This window comes from Conger conger, chromosome 1, assembly GCF_963514075.1.
Source record: "Conger conger chromosome 1, fConCon1.1, whole genome shotgun sequence".
Classification (NCBI taxonomy): domain Eukaryota; kingdom Metazoa; phylum Chordata; class Actinopteri; order Anguilliformes; family Congridae; genus Conger; species Conger conger.
Window position 1 is genome coordinate 25,064,116 of NC_083760.1, and position 20,000 is coordinate 25,084,115.

At 42.8% G+C, this 20,000-nt stretch overlaps 2 protein-coding genes across 3 annotated transcripts in view; both read left to right on the top strand.

The window, feature by feature from the left end:
* The window catches only part of arhgap5 (Rho GTPase activating protein 5), a 65,630-nt gene extending 59,130 nt beyond the window's left edge, over nucleotides 1–6,500 (top strand). Inside the window, exons 6-7 of the mRNA XM_061217711.1 lie at nucleotides 433–538; nucleotides 5,856–6,500. Of these exons, the coding sequence (XP_061073695.1) occupies nucleotides 433–538; nucleotides 5,856–6,174 (425 nt within the window). The 3' untranslated portion in view covers nucleotides 6,175–6,500. The remainder of the gene's footprint in view (nucleotides 1–432; nucleotides 539–5,855) is intronic.
* A 9,804-nt stretch (nucleotides 6,501–16,304) lies between these two features.
* akap6 (A kinase (PRKA) anchor protein 6) overlaps nucleotides 16,305–20,000 on the top strand; it is a 164,663-nt gene continuing 160,967 nt past the window's right edge. For both annotated transcript variants that reach the window (XM_061218527.1, XM_061218528.1), the window contains exon 1: nucleotides 16,305–16,445. The gene's annotated coding sequence lies outside the window, so the exon portion shown is untranslated. The remainder of the gene's footprint in view (nucleotides 16,446–20,000) is intronic.

A 20,000-nucleotide genomic window follows, 5' to 3' on the forward strand; every position in this document is an offset into this window, starting at 1 on the left:
TGCATCCGCCTCATCGAGCATAAGGGCAGAAGTTCAAATAATGTCACGGCTGTGCTATTCCAGCCTCTTCCGCTCCTCTCCCCCCGTTTCTAAAGGGCGATTGTGCAGCATAGTGCGAGAGGGCTTCGGTGCAGCAGTACAGTCTGTCTCATACCTGTCCATCTGGAACATTCTGCATCTTTAAAGGTGGAAGAGCTTGAAAGGATGGTTAGCAAAAAAAAATAAAAAAAATTGATTAATCTTCAGTCCGGTGGCGTTGGTCTGGTACTCCTTGATCTCTTCAAAGCCTGCTGCTTAAATGTGTCTATTGTGTTTCTGATGCATCGTTGGCAACATCACAGAGCCTTGGTACTCATTGGCCGTCTGGGTCCCCTTTTTTATTTTTTTTATACGGATGAACGCCTAAATGCTGTCTTTGTTCTTTGTGTGCAGAAATTGTGGACCACATAGAGCGACTGCAAGTGCTGAAGGAAATTGTGCAGAAGTTCCCTCCGGTGAACTACGATGTTTTCAGATATGTCATAACTCATCTTAACAGGTAAGATTTTTTTTAAACGTAAATCTTGCTTAATAATACATCTTCTACAAGCCATATTTTTCTATGGTACAGACAGACAATGGCTGCAGGGCTTAATGGCATTTCGTAAGACGGTGCTTCTTTAAATGAATGTCTGAGATTTTTTCTGAATAATACTGCTAATTTGGGAGGTAATTTTTTTTACTGACTCTGCAATTACTCAAAGTACTTATATAAACGGTGTCATTATTATATGGATGTGGGAGGGTTAACATTCATGAGCATCCACTCCTATGAAATTGACCCTTTGAAATTCCCCTCAGTGGAAATGATCTCAGATACAGTTCAGTTTGGCTAGAAAAACATAACCACACACTTGTAAGGCAGCTGTTGACAGCACCTCCCTACCATCTCTGTGAATAATCGCAGCAACATGGCGGTGACCTCAATTTCTAAGTAGTTGGAATTGTGATTTTATTTTTGGTTTGTTTTTTTAATAAAGATGACAAAGTACAGGTGCCTTTGGACTTGGCAAGTAGTGTGAAATCACCCAGCTGGATAATGGCCTGGGTTATTCCAGTCATGGATATGCCTCACTGGGTTTGTGGCCCAAAGCAACACATTTTGAAGACCAGTTCAGTATTAGAATGCACTCATGTGAATATGCTGTAGTAATTCCAAAGGAAGAAAGTCATCCCATTACGATGGACTGGTGACATCATAGCATTATTGTAGATGGGTGACATCACCTGCCCTGGTGGTATACGGTGTTTACAGTATACACATACAGTGTATAGTTGCCCCATTGTAATGCTAATGGGGCCAATTCTTATTAGTCTTGTGTGAAGGATAATTTAGAACCGACAGGCGTGTGAAACATCAAATCACTAATGTATTTTTGACTACCATGTTGCATTTTCATTTTTGTAAGGGATCACATTAATGAGAAATCTGTCCTATCCATTAACACATAATACCTGTTTATGTCATTTTTTGGCTGAAGCCAACAGCCGCTTTACATGCCGCCTCCTTTCCTGCCTGAGAAATGGATAACAGAACAGTCCCCACAAAACTGATGGGGACTAATGGAGCACTCATGCTTATTATGTAGATTGTTGTCTGAGGCGCTTATTAAGAGACTGCTTAGACTAGCTGGTTAGGTAGCTCTATTGGCTTTGATTTTATTATTTGCTAATAATAATTGCTCCCTTTTGTGGTACTGCAAACAGAAAGTAACTCTTTGGCTTTCCTAATTGGAGAGTTCAATTCTTAGACATTGGCTCACCATTAACCCCTTATTGGCGTATGCGACCTGCTGCAGGTTACATCTCCCTTAACAGACGGATGCGTTGTATTTGATCATATGACCGTTTTTCAAGACGCATGACCGTTGAAATGCATTGCGATTCCTAGGCAAAAACACAATCAGGGAACAGTAAGTAACCACTGGTGGGCACCATTTGATAGTCTCTGGATTTCTGTATTTCAGTCTAGGAGGAGCATTTTGGTGCACTTGAAAAAAAAAAAAAAAGATGATCAGATGCAGCAAGTTTCTGCTTCGTTTTCACGCTTCATGTTTTTTAATGCTTTGACTTCAGATACTTAGGAGCTTGCCAGAAATTAATAGTTTACTTTTGATTTTTTGGTCAAATTTCAGGACTCCTATACGTCCTACTAAGTAGTTGGCGTATTTCCCCTTTATAAATGAATGTGCTTAGTTTGTTGAACTGACTGTTCTGTGGTTCAGATGAAAATGTCCCTCATGAAACATTTCCACGTGCCCTTTAATATCTTCACCGACTGTTGCAGCTGTCCCATATTTTAAAAATTTGCATCCCTCTTTAAATGTCTCCTCGTTCAAGGAAATGTCAGTTTAGGAAATGTTTTATTTGTTTATTTTTGGCGCCTTTGCTGCTGAAGGAGAGGTCACTGCCTCTGAAGGAGGGGGAGGGGTGGGCTTTTGTTGGGCTCTGAAAGGAGAATTGTGTGAACGGCCAACGCCGACCCATCCTGTCTCCCCTCGTCCAACGGCCGACGCCTCGCGCCGAAACACGGCAGCTCGCTGGTTTCAGGTTACAGCGTACAAGATTCGACAGGTTCCCTCCGTCTTAGACCACAGCAAAGACCGAAGTCATTTGAGTTTTATCCTGGAGGGAAGTTTTAAGAGGAAACGTCTCACCAATCCAGAAACGGAATCCTAGCCCACGAGTAAAAGTTTGACTCGCATTAAGCTGAACAGGAAACGGTAATTTAACACCAGAGAGCGAATCTCTGGCTTCGTGCCTTTGTAAGAGTATCTGCTCCACCCTGAAGGGAAAGTTTATCCCAGCACTGAACTGAAGTCCCACTAACGGCTCACTCATTACCTGTTTGGTATGCAACGACAGAGCTTGGTTGTGATTAACGGACGGGCTCAGGTAACGCAAATTCACGTTGAAAATCCCTGCGCGCAATATTTCTTTGAGGGAGTTTCTGATTTCACAGTTTAATATGTAGATCAAAGCAAAACTGAACAGTGGTAACAGACTCTTACTATCCGCTGCAGAAATGGAGGATAAGAATTTAGGCACAAATTACTGTTTTCATGAGTCATTAGACATTCTTACAATTTGAGAGAGCTTGACTGTGTCTTTTTTTTTTTTTAAAGATACAGTAAAGAACTACAGTCCCTGTCACAAAGCAGTTCTGTTTCACGGTCATCTTGCTGGCTGCATTCATGACTTGGCCTTTTATATCTATGTATCTTTGCAAGTTTTTAACATCTCAATGTTTTCACAATTGCTTTCTGGAGTTGTCCTTGCTGATACAGTGTACATAACTAGCTGTTTTTGCAAATGATAATTTCTAAAGAACTGGTTGGCTGTGACCAGACTCTTTACAAGACTTTTCTTCAGCGATGCCGTCATTGCATTTGAACAGACTATACGTACATAATCTATCTCATTAGTATAAAAGGAAAATGAAAGTGCTGAAAAAAACGACCTGAGGGAGCACTAATGCTTAAAGCAAGTACCTCAGCATGAATGCCATGAACAAAGATTTCCGTTTCAGTCTGTGGCGTCTGCCACGACACCCCGTGGTGCCGCCGCTCTACTTTCTCCCTGTCGCAGGACCGCACACCCGGCTTCGATTTCTGATCGGTAACTCGCTGAGTTTTACCATTCCAGGGAAGGAACCCATTTAGTACTGAGGGAACAAGCCTCTGACCCCACCCGAAATCGATCGCACACGCATGCAAGGTACATGCCCGTTGCGTGGAGATCGCGGCTATCCAGCTAATGGTGGCAGGCTGACTGAGTCGTCAGGCTGTAGAGATCACTTTGGATCCGATCCCCTACAGTCCCCTCCTCGGAGGTATTGATTGTGCTGTGAGACACTGTGGATACCATGTGTATAATCAGCGAAGGCCACCTCAATGGGACTGGCAGGGAGGCGACCATGTTGGATAAACCGGTAAAAATTTGAATAAGCATAGCGGCTGACACAATTTTGAAATGTGATGATAGAATTATTTCAACAAAAATCATTTGAAAAGGCTTATTTATGAACTGAAGATTATATTTCACTGGTTAAAGTATTACTTTTTTCCCCAATATGAAACCTGCCACAACATGAATATTGGCCAACAATAAATCAAATGAAAATAAACCAGCTCATCAATGGCATAGTTTCAGAATTCACCCACATGTAATGCAATTAACGGGCAACAGATTGTAGGCCATAATATTATGTATATCAGGATACTTCTTTAAAAATCTATTGCATATGGAGGGGGTGAGTGTGCAGTAGTCTTACCAAGACTTTTTAAACTGCTCTTGCCTAGAAGTTGGCACTTTGCAAGGTAGTCCCTCTCTATACATTAACATTAAATGAGGTTGTTGGATAATTCAGTACTTTTCTTATGCGGTGGTTATACAGGAATTTACTGTTACTTACTGTTCATAATGAATACAGATATAACAGTAATAATTCCTATATGTGGACAACTAGCCCAAAAGTACAGTTTGATATAATATTGTGCAGCCAGTTCAGCAATGTAATAAAGCTTTATTATCCCTCATGGCCAAAGACACAGCACAATTAAAATAAGCATAAAATATTATCAATTTTTGCAGTTTTGCAGTGCAGTGAATTCTGGACAGAACAATGGATTACAGAAATAAATAGAAATAAATGGTTGGAAAAATATCAGGCTATAGTGCTAATTCATTTAAATGTGCTGTGTAAGTACCTAAATAAACATGCACAGCATTTCGTAGTTGTATGCACAAGGTTCATTTTCACCCTTTATCAAACAGTATATTGCCTTGCAGGTGGAAAGACTTAGTTATTACATTACGGCGGGTGTAAAGTTTTAGTAGGCCCAGTAACATGCAAATTATGACGTAGTGAAATTTTAATATTAGGTCATAGTTTTGAATATCTTGCCTAGTGTCTCCTGTCTTGCCCTAACCCTAACCCATGTTTCAGTCTGTATAAAGATATCGGACTTGGTGCCAATAATTCTCAGGATGATTCCGTGACAGAGAAAGTATGGCCCTAGTAGGGTGCAGTTTTGTCAATGTTATTGACAATCTTACAAATGCAGTTTAGAATTAAGCTCTAATAATTCAGCCAGTGTCAGGGAGGATTATGGGATAAAGAGGAAGCTTGGTCAGGCTGGGTTAGTGGACAGATTATCATTTAAACACAAGATTAACTCCAGGTACTGTCAAGGACGATAATCCCAACTAGCTAATCCCAGGTAGGGGCGATTGGTGCCGTGGGTTTCATTTAAGATGGTGACTCGGGCAGTCAAGCTAAAGGCCTTGCCAAAGCCGTGTTTTATTGCATTTTATTTAGATTAAAATTCCTTTGCAAGAGGATTCCCGTACCTGAGCAGGAAGCCATAGGTAGGTTCAGTGTCTCTGGCTCAAGAGTTTTCCCGGTGGGGAATTGTGCCATCAGTCAGCACCTTAGCTTTTATCGATCTGAGGGCTCAACCGCTTAAGCTGATTAATGCCTTTTTACCTTGGCAAATCAATGATTAGCTAACGACAAAAATATGGTAATGCTGTCTGCCCACCCGAACACAGTTTTGTCCCCTTGGCACAAGTTTTTTCTATACATTTTTGTTGAATCCAAGAAATGATGTAATGGAATGTAATGATGAATACAACAGGAAGAATACAACTTCTCCGTTGTCCTTTCAAGTTTGTCTTCCTCTAGAATTGGGGCCAAATTCGTTTTTGGGCTGGAATGGCGGGCGTGGGAATCAGCGAATGAAAACGCACGGCTGCCAGGCCAGGTGGTAAAACCTGTTTGTCACGGTAAATAACGCGGTGTCTCCCCCCCCCAGGGTGAGCCGACACAGCCAGACCACGCTGATGACGGCCGACAACCTATCCATCTGCTTCTGGCCCACGCTGATGCGGCCGGACTTCGAGAACAAGGACACGCTGTCCACCACCAAGCTCAACCAGTCGGTCATCGAGTCCTTCATCCAGCAGTGCCAGTACTTCTTCCACGACGGCGAGGTCACGGAGCCGTCGGGCGTCGGGGGGACACCCCCGCCGCACCCCCACAGCATGGTGGAGTCCCTGGTGCCCCTCCAGCTGCCCCCGCCGCTGCAGCCCCAGCAGATCCAGCACCAACTGCAGCCGGACCCGCTGGTGTAGTGCCACCCCACCTCCCTCCCCCCCCCCCCCCCACCGACACACGCGCACACACACCTGCCCTCAAAACTGGTCCCCGGACACGAGGTCGGGAAAGGAGAGCGCCCTCTAGCTGTGGATGACTCATGGAGCTCCGGGAAGGAAAAAAAAAAAAAAAACTAGAGGAAAAAAATGAAAAAATAACTTGCTCTTGGAATCCAGCAACCAGTTGTTGTTGTTTTTTTTTTTCTGTTTGGTTTTTTTCTTTCTAATCAGGCCGTATCCATGGCAGCGCAATCCCAGCGTCGTTTGTCTCCCTTTCGATGCCGTGACGCAGGACTGTCGTGCGTTTGCGGGTCCGGGGGGGGACGAACGCAGGCACGGGGGAGGTGGGGGGTTTGGGGTCGGGGGTCCTCGTTCATACCCCCGCTTGGCCACTGCATGCCTCCTTGGCGACGTTGCAGAAACTGTCACTGACTGCCCTTATACCCCACCCCCCCCAATTCCTGCAAAGCCAAGGAAAATGATTTCTACTACTTTTTGTTTTGCGTTTATAAGCAAAAATGGTCATATTTTTCATGTGAACGGTGTACATGACATTACACTTAAAACCTGTTTTAATGGCTATTCCTGCAACATTTCTGTGTGCTTTTTTTTTTTATTTTTTATCATTTGCCAGTGGACTTCATTTTGTTTGTTTTATGGATATTATTTTTGTCGGAAAAAGTGAAAAGCTCCTTGACGGCTGGTGCGTGGAGTGCGAGTGCAGGGTGTGTGTATGCGTGCGTGCGTGCATGGGTGCATGTGTAATTCGTGTGTGTATTCTCTCCCTGGCTCCCAACGCTTTGCACTGTTTGGGACGGGACTTTGAGTGAGTGGGAAAAAGGACGCCAAGTGCACCTGGCCAGGCCAAAACACTCACCACCCTCTCCTAGCGGATCAGAACCTGTGGAACTGCCGAACTTCTGAACGGAGCACCCCATTGGATCCCACGCGGCACATCTGTGGACACCAAGCACTGTTGCAAAGCATTCTGGGTTTTCCTGTTCCTTTCTCTTTTTTTTTTTCTTCTTAATCAAAAACGTCTTAGTGCTACTCGCTTTCATACAATAGGAGATATTTGTATAGTTCCTTTTGTTTGTCAAGCTAAATTTGCATGTCTTTTGCCTCTTAAAAATTGCAAACGAAGAAAAAAAAAATATTAGAACTTGTACACACAAGCTTAACCATTTTCATTCAAAGTTATTTTCTTAACTTGGTTAAGGGGAACATTACACCGGGACAGGGGGGGAGGGGTTGTCAAATTATATTTTCATTTTTTCATGCAGAGTGTCAAGCCTTTTAATAGTTAACCATAATCATCTGGTCTACTATTTTTTAACCAAATCAGGATAATTCCAGAACTCTCAACTATTTTGGTTTCATGTCTAATAGTATGTTTCCCTGAATAGAGAAAAGTCATATAAATATATAGATATATATATATAAAAATATATATATATTAAAATGATTGCTAATATAGCAATAAATACTATGGGGTACTCAACTTGGCCTTTTGGCTTTGTATAATCTTGTAAAACATATAATCAGATTTCTTTATGTGGTATGACGTACTAAATTTTTGAGTTAGATTAATTGACTGTGTACTTAATTTGCTATCTATAAATGAAAAAAAGATTCATAGCTTGTTTTAGATGGTACAGAATTTTGTTGCTGTAAAAGAAGCTGCTTAGAACGTGTTGACGATAGAAATGTGTTAGTCATGTCGGAACGGTTGGGTCAGAGGTTTGGTTGGAAACGGGTTTGTGGATCATACAGATGTAATGTTTAAAAGGCTTTGCGAGACCACGGTTATTCCATTTCTCCACAGAAACACTCAAAAAAAAAAAAAATTATAAAAAAAAAAAAAACCTGGGGGAGGGAACAGCAACTGGGGGAGGGGCGAGTCTGCAGCTGCTAGGATACCTTTTGTGTAGTTTAAAAAAGGAAAAAATAAGAAAAAAGCAACCCTATTTGTCCATAAGATCTGCCTCATATAAGCTGGTGTACAAACTCTTAAGATTTTAACATCATCTGCTATGTATAATAGTAAATAAATGATTTTGAGAAATTAATCTTAAGAGTTTGGTTTACTCCATATTTTTTCCTGAAATAAAATTCTCATTTTTTTCACCCTTGCGTCTACATGGTGTTGAACAATGGGCTGGCTCGTGCAAGAAGGTCACGGGGTCAAACGCAGGAAAAGCAATGTTGGTGTACTGATCATAAAGATTTGCTAACAGGGAAAATACTTGCACCTGGTTTTCAGAACTCCCTTCAGATAGGGAGGGGGGGCAATCCTACTTCTAGGGATTCTACTGCTTTAAGACCCTAAACTCGTTCTGCCTAAATTATCTTTGTACGGTAAGTGGCATGCATATTTCACACAGTTATGTAAAGGTTATTTCTTATGAGTGGAGAGCCGTTCCATTAAGATTCACGGATCTACAGAAGACCCACGTACATAAAATGTATGCGCAGCATTATAGATGGCATCGAAACGATGAGCTGAAAGAGGCGGCACGATCAGTGCTGTTCTCTACCGCGTCCGCGTGTTTTACAAAGCTCGGGGTACCTTGTTCAATTTAATTTCAGAAAGGATTTGATCGAACTTGCATAAAATTACACCGCTTCAGTGAGCCCCAAATGAACCAATATATTCTTTATGCCGTGCAATTTTTCTTTCCATCTGTTTGCTCCTGCCGCTTCCTGCAGCAGTACTCTATTGGTTAACCCTCGCAACGTTTTTGTACTAAACGTTTCTGTGGACACAAGGCGCCATCTAGTGTTGAAATGGTGTTCCCCAGGCAGCTGCTAAATATCCAACATTTAAATTTATGGTTCTGTTAAATGGCTACATGGTGTTCATTCATTTTCAGAGGTAGAGAAGATACCTCGAATACAGTGATTCTTTTGTTAAGGTAGCATTTTGACCATTTCTTCAACTGATCACTTGGATAATTAAGTTTCGACTAATCCAATTGTACAGCATGTGCGTGCCAGTTATATAAACAACGTCAACACAGTGACCACTTATTTATGACTTCTTTTTTAGACTTATTGGTTTTCTGGTGCTGTAGCCCATCCATTTCAAGGTTCAATATGAAGATTCTAGGCAATTGATTACTGATTATGACTGTTATTTTGTCAACATGAGGTGTGCCAATGACAGTCACGTAAGAGGTTATGAGGCTGAGAAATAAGAAAATGACTTTACCAAAATAAACTGTTTGGAACATCATTAAGAAGGAAGAGAGCACTGGTGAGATCAGTGTTTGCTAAGGAGCTGGTAGGTCAAGGAAGTGTTAATGACTGAAGAATTGTCACCATAATGAAGAAAAAAACCACAAACACCTGTCCAACAGATCAGAAACGCTCTTCAGGAGGCAGCCCTGGATGCGTCTGTGACTACTCTCTGCAGAAGACCTCATAAACCGATCTACGGCGGCTACACTGCAAGGGGAAAACCACTAATTGGCTGTAAAACCAGGATGGCCAGGTTACAGTTTGCCAAGTAGTACTTAATGTTTTGGTCTAATCTGTTTTATGAAGAGAAGAGATGAGATCACTTGTATCAGAGTGATGGCAAGAGCTAAGTGTGGAGGCTAACTGGACCAAGAACCAAAGCACCCCTCCTCATCTGTGAAACATGGTGTGTTATAATTTGGCAATGTAAGGCTGTCAGATTCTGGCTTGCATGCCTTCATTGATAATGTAGCTGCTGATCACAGCAGCAGGTTGAATTTGGAAGTGTACAGAAGCATTTTATCTGCTCAAGTTCAATAAAATGCCTCCAAACGAATTGAAGGGTGCTTCATCCCACATAAGGGAATGATTTCAAACACGAACAAGCCAGCGCCCTTTTTCTTAATGATGTTCAAAACAGTTTGTTTCGGTACGCCTATTGTTTTGCCGATGTCTCTGACAGTGTTTTTCTTATTTCTCAGCCTCATAATGGCTCCCTTGACTTTCATTGACAGAACTTTGGTCCTCATATTGACAATCGGCAATAGTAGATTCCAAAGACAGTCAAAAGCCTAGAATCAAGACTAGATAATTAAAGCATTCCTATACCCACGATCACGAAGGGGGCTGTAAAAAAAACTGCATGGTTCACTCAATATGGTTGTAAATATCCTCAAATTAAAGGTGAACTCACCTCATATTTACTGTTTCATTTCAAATCCAATACGCTGGAGAACAGAGCCAAAAGAATGGAATTCTACGACTGTCCAAATACTTATGGACTGCATTGTATATGAGAGCAAAAACCAGGTCATGAGGTCAAAGGAATTGCCTGCAGAGCTCAGAGACAGCATTATGTTGAGGCACAGATCTGGGGGATGTACAAAAAAATTCTGCAGCATTAAAGGTTCCCAAGATCACAGTGGCCTCCATATTTCTTAAATGGAAGAAATTTGGAAGAACCAAGACTCGTATGGGGGCCGGCCGCCAAGCCAAACTGAGTAATTGGGGTATTGCAGCCTTGGTAAGAGAGGTGAGTAAAAACCCTATGGTCACACTGGCTGAGCTCCAGAGATCCTGTCTGGTCTGATGAAACCAAGATTGAACTGTTCGGCCTCAATTCTAAGTGTCATGTCAGGCACCATTCATCACCTGTGCAATAGCATCCCAACGGTGAAGCATGGCTGAATACTTTTTGAACACAATGTATAGTGTAGAAAAAGTCTGAGGAGACAACCAAGAACTGATTGTTTTTTGAATAATGGAACAAACAATTTTTATTCTTTTCATATAGTTGTTCAAATAAATGGCAGTGTGTTAAAAAAAGGTGAATAAAGTGCAAATATTTTCATAGATTTTAGTTCAATATTTCAAATTCCACATTCAATTCCAAATCAAAGAATTAGCAAATTTTATCAAGTCTGTGTTATTAATTTACAGAGAAAAGGAATATCAATCTGTTCAAAAAAATTTGTCAACATTTTTCTCTTCAAACTGTATGAGCTGAATAATTTTTACTAATATGTGGTTGCATAACCTTTGTTTTTGACTGCTGCACGAATCAACTTCTGGCACCTAGAAACAGGTATTTCAGCCCAGGATGAACAAACTACATTCCACAGTTCCTGTGACTTTTTAGGTTTTGCTTCAGAAATTGCATTTTTAATGTCACCCTACAAGTTTTCAATGGGGTTGAGGTCAGGGGGGATTGAGCTGGTCACGCCATTAACACAATCTTTTTTGTCTGGAACCAAGATGTTGCTCGCTTACTCGTGTGTTTGTGGTCGTTGTCTTGTTGAAACACCGATTTCAGGGGCATCTCCTCTTCGGCATACGGAAACATAATCTCTTCAAGTATTTTGATGTATTCAAACTGATCCATGATCCCTGGTATAGTAGTAAGAAAAACATCCCCATACCATGATTTTTGCGCTGCCATGCTTCACTGTCTTCATAGTGTACTGTGGCTTGAATTCAGTACCCGGGGGTCGATTCTGCACATGCCCTTTTTTCAACAACAGTGCTTCTTGCTGATAGCTTAAACATCTCTAAAGTCTTCTGACTGTAACAGCACTTGCAGGTAATTGTAGATCATCTTTGATCTTTCTGGAGCTGATGAATGGCTGAATCTTTGCCATTCTGATTATTCTTTAATCGATTTTAACAGTAGTTGCTCGTTTTCTTCCGCTTGTTTCGGGTTTTTGTTGCCATTGTAAAGCATTTGAGATAATTTTAGCTGAGCATCCTATAATTTGCTGCACTTCTTTATATGTTTTCCCCTCTCCAATCAACTTTTTAATCAAACGATTGTTGTTCCTCCAAAAAATGTTTGGAACTGCCCATTTTATTTAGTAATTCAGAAGGAAATATATTTTATAACAATGTGTGAAATATTTGCTTCCCTTCTTCCCTAATAAAGGACAATTAATAACACCTGTTCTTTCACAGAATTAATTAATTCTCCAATTAAACTCCACACTATTATTTTGAACACGCCCCTTTCAATGAATGAGTCAATTACTCAGAACAAGCAGCATGCATGTCATGACAGTTGGGTCTGTTGATTTTCTATTACACTACTACATCTACAAATAAAGTATTTACCATGCAGAAATATCACTATGACTAATAACAGTGGTTCATCAGGTTACTGATGTTATACTGCTATTTTCTTGAACACAACTGTATATCTAAAACAAGATGACAAAATTCTTTTTTAAAACAATTCAAAAGATTTTTTTAATATTAATATTTCTCAACATTTGGTATGTCCACCATTCTGGTGAATGTGGGGGGAAAGTCATGCGAGTCAACTCTCTTTGAACTTCCTTAGACTTTAAGTAGTCCTGGGGAAGCTTTGAAGTGTTTTTCGGGCAATGAATGACTGTCCCAGTGCCAAAGTGCAGCTAAATTGTTTCTATGGGGCCAGTACAATACACACTACAGATTTTTTTTGTAATTAAGTCACTCATCCAAAGTAAGATCAAGCAAGCCTGAAACAACCACACCATCTGAAGACCAATATATCAAGGATTATGTTTGAAATGCACAGCACAGTGGTGCCAGGGATAGCAGTGTTTTGCCTTACAGCAAGAAGGTCCTGGGTTCAGTTTTCAGCCTTGGCCTTTCTATGTGGAGAAAATTGTGGGTCAGGATCCCACGTGGGGTCGCCTAATTTGAGGATGAGGTCTTCTGATTAAAAGCTAAATTCTAATTTTGTGTCTCTTTAAATTATGAGCATTATATGCTGAACATCCCAATGACTAAACTATAACAAAGGGTAATGCATGAGAGGCCATGATATATATAGTCATGGCCAATACAGTCGGGTAAAGGGTGTTGTTAGGCACAAGGCGTGTGTGCGGGTGGTATATTGGGGTCACGTAAATGTGTGGACATTAGTTTGACATGCAACATGCAAACTACCCCTGGTGTGGAGTGTGCATGTTCTCCCCTTGTCTGTGTGGGTTTCCTCCCAGTTCTCTGTTATTTTTGGTGGCAATACAAACTATTGAGGATTTCTTACTTCAAGTTAATATCAGCAAAATGTTTTGACATTTGTTTGTACAAAATTATGTAATTGCTTCAGTTATATGAATGGTGGAAACATTTTTGATGAATGATAAAAACAAACAGATCTTGGTGGGGTCCTCAGACTCTTGGTCCATATAGTATATATAAAATGGAATTCATATTGGGGAACTAACAGTAACAAACATGATGTGGGAGAGGGTAGTGCAAATGATCTTTGCGGAAATTGGGGATTGTGGTTTTCATTTTTTTCCAGGTCACTATAATTTGTTTTTTTAGTGGTTGTCAAAAAGCAGGGCTACAACCCTCACAAAAGAGCCATATAGTGTTGAAATTGGAACAGATTAATCTTATTTCCCAAGATCACTGCAAATATGTTGTGCTACTAGGAGAATGATTGCAGGCTGTGACAGCTGGAGGATTTCTGATGGCACAAGTATCCTGCTATCAGATGGACAAGTATGAGTATATTTGTATGCAGTGAATACATATAGTCTGAAGGTGCAGTGGTAATTTATAGTTTTATAAATTGAAGCGCTGGCCTAGTTTAACTCATACTTGACAATCAAGACACTGAATCCAAGATATACAGTACAAAATGTACCATGTTGTTGTGTACATGGAATGTCCCCTTATTGGTCATTAACAAGACATTTTAGTTTTTGAAAGGCAACCCCAGTTCAATTGTGATGTCAACCTGAAGTCCAGACTCAGTTAAGCTCAGGCTTAAATCTGTTTCGGGTAATTACACTGAATACATTTTTAATATTCATCCAAATATGGAATATTACATGAACCATATTACATTGCTGATGCAACACAGGCAACTGGAAATGGAAAGTAATAGCATTCTGGAACACTGACTTACATAACATTACTTACAGGTAGCTGACACTTCATCCAAAGCATAAACTGGTGCTAATCCCCCCTGGAGCAATGTGGGGTTAAGGGGCCTTGCTCAAGGGCCAAACAGCTGCACTGATCTTGTTGCGGCATCTTGTTTTTTTTTACATTTACATTTACATTTTAGTCATTTGGCAGACGCTTTTAATCCAAAGCGACTTACAAGTGCATAGGTTCTACCACAAGTCAAAGCATCACATCCAGAACTAGAAAAATACACCTGGACTGCTGTTCTAAACATATAGTCGTCATCATAAGTGCAATTTTTTTTTTTTTTTTGGGGGGGGGGCGGGGGTTAGACAGGGATAGGGGTATCAGAAGGGGGGGGCGGGGTAAATCAGGAGGGGGGACTAAGGTAGAGTTTGAAGAGGTGTGTTTTGAGTCTGCGTCGAAATAGGGGGAGGGATTCTGCTGTCCTGACAGTGGTAGGCAAGTCATTCCACCACTGAGGAACCAGAACGGAAAACAGGCGTGAACGTGCAGCTCGACCGCCAGGTGCCCGTAGAGAGGGAATCGTAAGGTGACCAGAGCTGGCAGACCGGAGTGGTCTAGCTGGGGAGTAGGGAGTGATCAGGGATTGTATGTAATGTGGGGCAGTCCCCTTAGCAGCCTGAAATGCCAACACTAGGGCCTTGAATCGGATGCGTGCGGCAATAGGAAGCCAGTGGAGGCCAATGAGAAGTGGGGTGACATGAGCCGACCTGGGCTGACTGGTGATCAAGCGGGCTGCAGCATTCTGGACCAGCTGGAGGGGCTTGATGGCGCACGCTGGGAGACCGGCGTTGCGGCAACACTTGAACTGCGAACCTTCCAGGTCTCAGTTAAGTACTTTAGCTACTAGGCTATAGGCGCTCCCATTAGAATTTAGAAAACATCCCAAACACTTTCGAGGGTTCATTTGCATTCAGGAAAACTGCATACATGCCATGGGCCATAGACTCTACCCAGGACACCTTGAGCAAAAACTTAAACATGGCTACAAGTGTAAAATCTCTTTTCAACACCTATTTTCATGGAAAACTACTGAAACCCTGAAACTAAAACACATAAAACGATATGGTTATGTCAATTAGGGTGCAGACTACCAGATTCATTTTAAGGCAGCAGCTTATGAACAGGAGAAATTCTGTGAAAGTTTCCAATGTAATATAATAAATGAGTGACATCTAGTGGGTTAGAATAGTATTGCGAGTATATGTTCTTTAAGGTAATTAGGTTTTCTGCCCAGTTTTTGGTGCGCGTTTGCAATGACCTGTACCTGTTACTGTTGTGTCATGAATATCCAAGAATTTATGCGTGATTATCTTTTTACGACGGTCGTTTTATTTAATATAGAATATAATATATTTATTCTAATATAGATTATCTCAACACTGTGTGCCATTGTTGAAAGGTGGGATTTTTATCGTTTTATCGTTTCAGTAGCCTATTCTACCTAACGTCGTTAAAAGTCATATTGGAAAGAAGTCAGAGGGAACTCAATCTTCGTTTTATTTAATTCTCTGAACGGTGTAAAATACGTAGAGCCGTGGATATGACTGATGATGCCCTTTATGTCCCTTCTCCAGACATTTATCTCCATTTCCAATACAAAATAATGGATAGTAGAAAAGTCAAGAGTTACTAGCTGAGGGTTACATTCCATAGTAATCACTGGCTCTTTCAGCATTACTGAATAACAGATTAGCACATTATTAACACTTAACAAAAGTTAAAATCGGAAAACAGAGTAATTCGTTTTTATATATTTTTGGAAATAAATAAGACTTAGTGAGATACAGTGAGATAAAAAGTTAATTGCACTGGTGCAGGCACACACACACACACACAAAGTCTGATGTTTTGAATGTCATGTTTTAGATGGGAGCACCAGGCCAGCTAGTAATCAGTTAAATCTGGTCTGCAGCAACATATCAGGACATGTCTAAATCTACTTCCTGAGATGACAATCTTGTCTACACTGTCCTTGTTTACACAAGAGAAAGGCTACCATGATCCTTCCTATCTCCTGCAGTGTAGCCTACAGCATTCAGTCTCCACCTACCTTCATAACCCCTCCCACCTGAGGCCCACCAACCCCTCACGGGAAGGTGGGGGGGGGGGGGGGGGGGGGGGTACCTCAGCGGCGGGACCAATCACGCGGCAGCACGACCGCTCCATCACACTCCGGTTTCCCTGGCAACAGGGCTCCTCTTCTGCAAGGCGCAGCAGCATCATCACCAGCATCCATCCATCCCCTGGACTGATGCAGGCGAGCCGCCCTGCAGTGTCACAGCAGGCACCTCCCTCTCCCTCCGACCCTCCACACCAACGCAGAAGTACAGCCGGGAAGGAGAATGGCGTAGAGCAGGGACATGGTAAGCGCAACGCTTCTTTCCTCTCCTCTCTTTATCGCTCATTCTTCTCATTTCCCCCCTCTCTCTCCCTGTCTCCGTACGGGGGAGCGGGGGGAGGGCACGTCCCTAATCCCGGCGCTCTCGCGGGAGGCTTTTCTCCTGGGCGGCCGGAGGTGCCGCGAATGCTAATAACGCCGCTGCGGCGGCTGCTTTGTTGAAGGGGCCCGCGGAGCCGGGGGCTGCCGCATTAGCCGATAGCTCCCGCAGGAGGCCCCGCGCTGAGCCTGAGGCTGGCAGGGAGGGAGGAAGGGAGGGAGGTGGGGAGCGGCCCTGCCTGTGGCTGTTGTTGTTGAGCCAAGCCCATATCAAACGCAGGTGCCTTATCACTCTCGCAAGCGTGGCCCTCTTCCGTTTGCGTGTCTTAATTGCCCTATGTGTGAACTTGTGTCTTTTGGTTGGATGTCTGCGACTGTGTGTACGTGCAAGTATTTGTGTCGATGAAGGCTAATGGCTAATGGTCGCACCGTCACAACTAGTCCTCTTGTACGGCGTCAGGAAGATTACCCCACCCCAGTAGGTGATGAGACAGGGTGGTGGGGTGGGGTGGGGTGGTGGGGGGGGGTATGCAATCATAGTGGGAGTGGGAGGGGGGAAGGGAAGGGTGTGCTGTGGTCAGGGTCATCATTGAGTCGTCTCTGGCTACATCGCATGGTTCTGACGGGAAGGGCGGTGTCATGCCATGGAGGTACCGTAACACTCGGTCAGTGCCGTGTTCTGTCCTGTCCCCGCTAGTATAGGAAAACAGGATATCCAGGCCAGGACAGAGCAGTGTAAGCAGTTGTGTTTTCTCATTATGTATAGCATGTTTTTTCTATTGCTTCTGACAGCTATGACAGTGTGTATTTGTTCATTCCTGGCCTGTGAACAGGGACCTTGTCACTGTTTGTGTGTGTTACCTGGTCCCAGCTGGGCATATGGTGCTGGTGCTCGGTGTGGGATGTGAATACGACAGGGCGTGTTGCGTTCTGGGTGTCGGGACGTGACGAGGCAGCCAGATCGAGACCTCTGTTGTCACAGCCTGTTTTCTCCCTGGACTGAGACTCCAGTCCTGGGAGAAAACTGCCACCTCCCTTCTGACGTCTGGGCGTCTACCCCAGAGTGCTGTGTTGCTGCCTTGTGAGCGTCTGTGTGGCCTTCTGTTTGCGTGGGTGTATAACTGCATCTGCTTCTTTGTGTGAGTTAGCATGTGTGTGTTTGGATGTTTATAAGGGAGGCTATATCTGTGTCTGTGTCTGTGAGTGTTTATGGTTGCTGGAGGTGACTCCCTTGGGAAGCTGTCTGTATCAGCTGCCTTCTGTCTTTTGGGGGCTAGGGGCTCCCTTTGCCAATGTCAAAGACCCAGAGGACCCCCTCTCCCTCCTCACACACACACACACACACACGTCCAGCAGTTACCCTCTGTCCTCACCCCACCCACAACATGCAAAGCAGCTCAGACACAGATGGGGACGACAAAGGCGAGGGAAATGGAACAGGCTTCACTAGTGCAGGGATGGGCCTCCTGTGGCTCCCTTTGTATGCAATAAGAATGTTTGCGCTTAATAATGAAAATGCTGGTTGATTAATGTGATATGTACTGTATATGATGCCATGATAAGGCTTCAGGAAACTCACAGCAGTGTGGCTGCACATTTACATGTATATTATACCTTACATGTATAAACTTGTACATCTTCTACTGTGTACTGCTACTAATGGAATAGGCACACACGCGTATATATCTGTAAGTCAGCATGTGTAGCGTAGAGCATACATCATATTAAGAGAAGTGATTTGCTCATTGTTTGCTGAAGGGTTCAACCTTTTGAATCCTTATAATTCAGAAATATATGCAATTGCATTAGATGAGGCAGAATGTGCAATCCGGGTGAGTGGGAGAGGATTTGCCAACTTGGTGGCACATGTCTGAGAGAAGCTTTTCAAAATGTCATGCATGGAGCTTCAGTTCACACACCCAGCTAAGTCAGTTAAGCAGATTTGTCACTCAGAAGGAGAAAGTGAAGACAAAAAAACAAGAATGTTCTTATCCTCTGTGACCCATCTCCTGTCCCTGTCCTTCTAATAGCAAACTGTTGATGAGTAGATTTAGTTTGTCTGGTTCTGATTAAAAAATGATGAAGGCCAGGACTCATTGCTAGCAGCATCTGCTGTGCTTCACTTTTATTGGGTAGATTCAAATTCGGTCTCATGGAACATACTAGAAAGCAGGGCAGTGCTGGGAGTTGGCAGTGCCGTCACTGTGACTGTGAGGATGGTGGGTGTGGGAGGCATTACAGTAAGGCTGCTTTGTACAGTAAGAGAGAGGGAGAGGAATGGGGGAGAGGGTCGAGGAGCTGCAGCCTAAAAGGGAATGTGTGTTTCCGTGTGAAATTTTCAGAGCTATTTAAATACGAAGGTTCAGAAAGCAGAGGTCTCTCCGTGATGGGGAAACGGGTGAGGAGCTTCGTTGCGGTGTTCCCAAAATGGCTCCTGTTTTGGTTTGACATCCGCTCTGCCTCATGAATAATTGACAAGGTCTTGACAGTGCCCTGGAGAAGGCAGGCTTGGTCTTACAAACATGGGTCTCTCCCCTGTGTGTGTGTGTGTGTGTGTGTGTGTGTGTGTGTGTGAGCGCGAGAGAGAGAGAGAGAGAGAGAGAGAGAGAGAGAGAGAGCACATCACATTTTCACATTACATACTGTGTATACCTCTCCCCTGTGTCTGTGTGTGTGTGTGTGTGTGTGTGTGTGCGCGTGTGTGTGAGAGAGCGGGAGAGGGAGAGAGAAAAGGAGAGTATTTCACATTTCATACTGTGCATATATCTCCCCTGTGTTTGTATGTGTATGTAAGAGAGAGAGAGAGAGAGAGAGTGAGCGAGAGAGAGATGTAACTTCACATTACATACTGTGTATATCAGGGCTGGGTACCATCGGTTTTGAGGCTGTGACCAGAATGTAGACATCTTCCTCTCTGTCTGAGGTCCTGCCTTAGTATGCGCCCAGCATCACAATAAGACGCAATCATTGAAATGCTAGGGGTGGTGGCTGTTGGAGTCTGATGGGAATCACATATGAGATGCTTGAAATGCACTCTGAGGATCATAGTGTGAAAATCCCCTTAGCTATGCTGCTGCAGAGAGCGCTTAGCTATAAGGTTCTCTCATCCTGCCAAGTACCAAAATACATTCTGGAACATTCAAGTGAAAGGACATAGACATATTTACACATCACATAGGCTACAAAAAAAAAAACTGCTTATAGCAACTAAACAGCTGTAGTTATCATGCCTTTTCAAGTTTGCCATTTCGTCAGTAAAATAACTTTATTATAACCTTTATTTAACCAGGCAGGTAATTTAAGAACAAATTCTTATTTACAAGTACGGCCAGTACTTTAGCACTGGTGCTTGCTAATACGGTAAACCGAAAACATAGAGTATCTTACAGGTAGTCACAGACACAGACAAAATAACAATTGAATGCCCACATACTGTGTTTTCAATCCAAAAAAAAAATTATTCACAGAAAAGACAACATTG